This window comes from Colossoma macropomum, unplaced genomic scaffold (assembly GCF_904425465.1).
Source record: "Colossoma macropomum unplaced genomic scaffold, Colossoma_macropomum, whole genome shotgun sequence".
Lineage (NCBI taxonomy): Eukaryota > Metazoa > Chordata > Actinopteri > Characiformes > Serrasalmidae > Colossoma > Colossoma macropomum.
The window spans coordinates 20725724-20732103 of NW_023494803.1; the positions used below are offsets into that span (position 1 = coordinate 20725724).

The 6380-nt window shown below is 36.5% G+C and overlaps 1 protein-coding gene across 1 annotated transcript; it reads left to right on the forward strand.

The window, feature by feature from the left end:
• The first annotated feature begins 519 nt into the window (after window positions 1-519).
• On the forward strand, window positions 520-4251 carry cunh1orf115 (chromosome unknown C1orf115 homolog). Its single transcript, XM_036592862.1, has 2 exons — window positions 520-1203; window positions 1780-4251. The coding sequence occupies exons 1-2, from the start codon at window positions 901-903 to the stop codon at window positions 1915-1917; spliced, it is 441 nt and encodes a 146-aa protein (XP_036448755.1). The 5' UTR covers window positions 520-900; the 3' UTR covers window positions 1918-4251.
• The last annotated feature ends 2129 nt before the right edge of the window (window positions 4252-6380 follow it).

Genomic DNA, 6380 nt, shown 5'->3' on the forward strand with positions numbered 1-6380 from the left:
TAAACATGTCCTACTAATACAGGAGTCTAATCGATATTTAAGTTAAATAGAATAAAAAAGAAAACTAAGTAGAAATCAATATTTTATTTACTTAAACTCAAGATACTAAGTATAATTATTGGGTAAAGCAATTGTGGTAACAAAAAAAGTTAAATAAACTTGCCTTTAAGGCATAATAACTTGACAGTTTACCTAACTTTTTTAAACCAACCAGTTTCCTACATTTTTTAAGTAAATTCAACTTATCCGGGCTGACAGTGTACCACAAAAAGGTAGCCACAAGACTAGGGCAGTGGGACATGTTCACATTAATGTTTGACGTCTGTTTTGTGGTGATTGCACGTTTAGACTCGTCTTAATGGACAACAGTTGCCAGAAAAGCCTTTCAGAACTTTTCTGGGTAGAGACTTTGTGCAAATATTGTGGTGGTGGTTGTATTTACCTCATTCCCATTGGCGGGGTCACAGAACTTTGAGCACCTTGAGGAGAAAAAAGCATCTTGTTAATGAGCAGCTTCAGACTAACTCTACAGGTATCTGAGATGTGGGGGTTAATAAATAAATGCTCTTCAGTGATTTTTAAATGTTTCAGAAAGAAGGAAATACAAACAATGCCGTTTAGTCTGCATGACAGTGATATTGATAGTGTCTTTAACTTTTCCGTCAAATGAAGCCGTAAATGTCAACTAACTGTACCAAACTTAAACCACAATCAGCTTTCAACCGTTTCTGCTCCTCGCGCACACCGTTTCCCGCCGTTTCTTTGGTTTTTTTCTCTGTTTCTGTTAAGAAGCCTTTATTTGTGGTAAAGAATGCCCTGCTCTGCGCATGCGCACGAAGTTGAGGAAACTTCACCTGCCACACAGACACGGTGACAGGAGCGCCGATTAAAACCACAACAATGCCACAACAGAAGCTTCGCAAATCCAAAAAGAAGTCTAAAAATCACAAAAAGGAGGATAAATCAAAGATTATTGACTGCGTGGACGAACAGCGCTGGGAAGAGTGTGAGGGGCCGAGCTGTGGAGAGTTAGAGAAGAGAAAGAAGAGAGAGAAGAGTGCGAGGAAAGAAAAATCAGCCAAACAAGTGCACATAGCCGTGCTGCCTGACAAATATGAGCCTTTGGAGGAAGACCAAAGTGTCGATATAGCAAAAGAAGAGAGCGCAAAGAAGAAACAGAAGAAATACAAAACGTTCAGGAAAGTATGTGGATTTACTTTTTACCTTTGGACGGTTATGTAACGTTCTGAGATTAGCTCGCTTACAAAGGGTTTTTTTCCTCTTAAATCTCAGTTTTGCTGTTTTCAGGATATCTGACCCTTTTACAGAGTGTTTTTTTACTGGCGTCATATGATTTACATGACGTAAGAATTTGATATATTAACGTGGTGGTCAGTAATGTTGAGTGTTTGTGATATTAGGCCTGTGGATCTTCCATGAAAAATGGAGAGCCATAGACGAAAGAAGACCTGAGAATTTTTATTTTTGTATTAATAGATTTGAATGAATGCTTATATATGTTAGGTTGTTCCAGATTACCCAAAAATTTCAGTTGACCACACAGTAAATGGCCTTTACTCAATGTTACAAAACATTCTTAGCATAGTGGAACAAGCAAAAGGTCTCTTTTGACGCAGTGTAGATATTTTTCCTGCTCATCATAGTGTATTAAAGGTGGTTTGTGGGATAAACCTAAGATGTTCTACAAAGCGCAATCAACTATGTAACAGAAAGTGATGTTTCTGTATGTGGATCACTCTCCCTTGCTCTCTTTATTAGAACGTGGGGAAAGCTCTTCGCTACAGCTGGAAGTGTCTGGTGGCTGGACTCCAGACTTTCAGCACAGGGTACTCTGGGCCTCTGAGCGCGGCTGTTACACTGGTGCCTCAGGTCCAGAGGACGAGTCACAGAGCATGACGGGATGGAATGCCTGATGCTTTCGGGTCCTGACCACACTGACGACTGTGGACCAACCTCTCTTCATGTTTTATAATTTCCAGCTCCAAAAAGGTACAGTGCCGGCCAGTAATTTGAGGAATGTGTGTATATTTTTCGGTATTACTGGTGCTGGCGCAGAAGTGATCTGAAGTATACTTTGTGTTAGACTCCTGAGATTTCACTAATCATGAAGTGTGTTATAAGTTTGCTGTGCATGAACTATATGAACTGTATGAATTGGTTTCCTTTTGAGAAGCTTTGCTCACATCATGGACCAATGGATGTCATGGTTTAGCAGTCCTTTTCCCAGAAGGCATTCTGATCGTAAAGGGCTTTGTTCAAGATCTCTGACAAGGACTTCTTCAGGAGGAGATGTACTAGCTTTTCTGTAGCATTTCTGTTAGAAATCTTAATGATACATCTCTCAAGTCTATTATTTATGAATAATATTCAAAAGTAAGATTGGCTTGAAAAACTGGCCCTATTACTTTTTCTATACGCAAACCAATGAAGTTGTGTATGGTCTCTGAAGCTTATCTCTATTACCTGTTTGAAGAAGTTCATAATGACCTCAGTGCTGCCTAATCTTAAACATTGTCCTAACCACTGGGCTCTGTAATCAGTTAAAATCTTCATGACTAAGTATACGACCTTCTGTTTAGTGCTAATGACCTAATCTGTACATGTACTTTAATCTACTGATAACGACCAGTCAAAACTAGAAGATAATGGATGCCATAATTTCAAATGCCAGAAGTTAACTGCAATTTTGTTTGTTTCATCTCCACTTGAAATGCCAGAAGATGTGGTAGTATGTTTATTTGGGACAGATGTGGAAAGGATAAAGAGGCAGTTGATGTTTTCAGAACATAAATGTATTTCTAGAGTCTCTCATTAGCTGCCACTGCTTGTGGTCCACATTTAATAGTTAATTCGTTTCCTTATATTTTATGTGATTTTTAAGAAAAATAACTCAAAGTCAACCTGAAATCAGAATGGACCTGTTTACCTTGTTAGGTCATGTTTCTGGTAATATTTTGCTCAGCTAGCTCAAAGGTTTTCCGTAATACAGTTATACTCTAAAGTGTGTCACGGTAAAAAGATGATTCTCCAAGGGTTCTTTAGTAAAGAAAATGGTTCTATATAGAAACATGAACACTCAAAGAACCCTTTGCATGATTAAAGGGTTCTTTGCATTGTGAAAGGGCTCTTTAGATTGATGAGGAATGAGCTGTAGATGGTTCTATATAGAACTTTTTTTTCCAAATCTTTTTATTGGCTTTTGTAGAATAGAACCTTTTTGAAAAGGGTTCTGTATATCACCAAAAAGTGTTCTTCTATTGGTACAAGAATGACACTGTAACCTTTTTTGGTGCTATATAGAGCAAATGTTTCAAAAGGATCTATAAAGAGCCATATACAACACATTCTCCATCACTCTGAAGAACCATTTCATGATGCAAAGAACCATTTAATGATGCAAAGGGGTCTTCGGGTGTTCATGGTTATATATAGAACTGTTTTCTTTACTAAGGAACCCATGAAGAACCATCTTTTTTAAGAGTGTAGAAAAGAAAAATGAGTTATGATTTCTGATTCATGTTGACTTTAATATAGAAAACGACAGTGGATTAAGCATGTTTTGTAGATGGTCTGAGGATGTTGTATAGTTGAAGAACATGAATAAACAGAAGGTGGTTGATGACAGGAGGTAAGAGAAAGTGGAAAAAGTAGGTGTTTGGAAGGTTAACACTGATATTAGTTTTGTTTATAAAGTGGGCATTGTTGTTTCTAGCTTTTTATGTACTTTTAACTCTGCTATTATCATTTGAAGTCTGTTTCTCATTTGATGTATAAAGTAGTAATTGAAAAAGCAAAAAGAAAAATATGATCAGTATTTATGTTTACAAAAACCTTTGTGATCAATGTTATTAATCATTATGTCCTGCGATTTTACTTACTTATTTAAACTTGTCCCTTGCATTCAATGTTATAATTTAAAGCTTAACTGTTCACAAAAACCCAAAGCTGGATTTAGGTAGTTTAAATGATGTGTACATATATGCAGACGTGTGTAGAAAACTGTCCTTAAACATGTAATAGTGCTAATATTTATTCACCATTAGGTGGCAGTATTGTGTTAGAAGACAAACCTCCACTAGGATACAAAATATGTATGGCCCTGTTTTAATGTTCCTGTTTGATGCTAGTGTACATATCATATCACTTGTAGATAGCTTCCATTGTACTGAACATAATAAATATATCACAGTGTTTTATTGTAGCAAGCAAAAACAAGTTGAATGTCATGTCTACCATGTCTGTTTTTTCAGAGAGTAACCTTAGAAGTGGTAACTGTACCTTCTCCAAGAAGGCTTTTAAATAAAGCCACAAATGAAAAAAAGATGGGCCCTGGCTTTTTGTTGCAGTTATCTCTTCCCATCAGTCTGACTAAAATCTGCCTTACATCAGCTGGGGCTGTCACTCTCGCCTATTTTATCAGTAATGGAAGAATCTGCTGATTATTTTGACGATTAATAAAGTAAACAGTGATTTTTAAAAAGGCCAATTAAAATGGACTTAATAACAAGCCATGCAGAGCCTTCTGAAGATTGCAGCGTACTTTATTGGAAAATATACACACAAGGAAGCATTTAAAAAGACTTATTAAAAAAATTAAAAAATTGAGGACACTAAGTGGAACAGTAACTGTTAGAGAGACCAATGGGAGAATTTAAAATATGTACAAATTGCTAACTAATTATAGGTAATTCATTAGGAAGGTAAGTTTTGACTGGAGATGATATCTCTTTTTCTTTTTTGATAATGATTCCAATATTGCACTCTTGAGTATCGGCCAATCTTTTTTCTTTAAAAATTACTAAGCTTTCAAAATACTTTCTACTGATTACAACCAGTCAATACTAGAACATAACGGATGCCATAATTCCAAATGCCAAAAGTGCAATTTGCAATTTTGTTTGTTTCATCTCCACTTAAAATGCCAGCAGGTGTGGTGGTATGTTTATGTGGGACAGATGTAGAAAGGATGTATTTTTGGATGCTCCCATAAGCTGCCACTGCTTGTGGTTCACACTTAATAGAGTTAACTGGTTTTCTTAGATTTGATGTGATTTTTAAGAAAGATAACTCCTTAATGTCAACCTGAAATGAAAATGGACCTTTTACCTTGTAAGGTCATGTTTCTGGTAATATTAAGCAATCATTTAAGAGACAAAATTATTGTTTTTCTTCATAATTGTCAAAATGTAATGACACTCAGATAATGATGCCAATGTTGCACTCTTAAGTATCAGCCAATCTTTATTCTTTAAAAACTACTAAACTGGCTATCATGCTCAAACTACTGAAACACTCCGCTGCCCCATTGGAAGAAATACACAGCTAACATGCTCACATTACACAGTGTGCTATTTCTGTCCAGATTTGGATCAGATCAGATTCATTCTGTTTTTTCTACCAATATCCACTCCAGCATTTTCTTGATATCAGCATGATACTGATACCTGGTATGAGAACAGTGGAATCTCTAATTTATCCAGTGATTTTTTTTTTATCTAGTGTTATCGAGTGACTGTGGCGGCCCTAATCTCAGCTTATGTAAGCGCCGTAGTCATTGTGTAAGAGATGTGTGTTCATGATGACTGTAGCAGTCTTGGGAATAAACAAGCATCCAGTTAAGGATTCCACCAGTTTATCAAAGCAGAAACCATTCAAAGTGTAGTAAATTTAGGTAACTTTTATCATAGCCTCATATGCCTACACTGGCCTCCATGGAACACATGTTGCTCACATCCGCAAAAGGGACGACCCTGCAGTCATTATACACACATGTGACACCTGAGTACTATAATTTGCCAGGGTGAGAGCTAGTGAGATCTTTCAATGAGGCCTTGTGACAAGGTAGTGTTTAATTTACTGAAAGAGTGATTCATGTTAGCGTAGGCTTTTTTTTGCTACATCTTCAATGACTCTTGAAATGATTGTGCAGTCAATGGAGACAGATTAGTGCAGGATATCTGTTTCATATGGTTTCTTTTCACTTTTTCACTTTTGTTTCTTTACTCCATCTGTATTTTTATTTCTCATATTTTCTGTTTGTTTATTTTTGTTGTAATGCACTTAGTTTCATTAGTTTGGCCAATGAAAGAGTAGATCCACATTTAATTTGCCTAAAATACAAACAGATGTGACTTCCCTGAGTAGTGACTGCTGATGGTTTAAAGAATGTGGGTTTTTTTACAATGACAATATGTCTCTGTGTGTGTGTGCGTGTGTGTGTGAGAGAGAGATATTCCACCTCCGCAGTCCTGCATTTGCATCATACATCCCTCCTCCAATGTTTTTGATGTTTTCTAGGCCGTAATGTGTTTATTTATTTATTCATTTGAATACGTAGAGGTTCATGTTAGACACCAGCC

Coding starts and splice junctions, on each gene's coding strand:
- cunh1orf115 (XM_036592862.1), top strand. CDS start 901: ATGCCACAACAGAAGCTTCGCAAATCCAAAAAGAAGTCTAAAAATCAC. Junction 1,204..1,779: donor AATACAAAACGTTCAGGAAA/GTATGTGGATTT, acceptor TCTCTTTATTAG/AACGTGGGGAAAGCTCTTCG.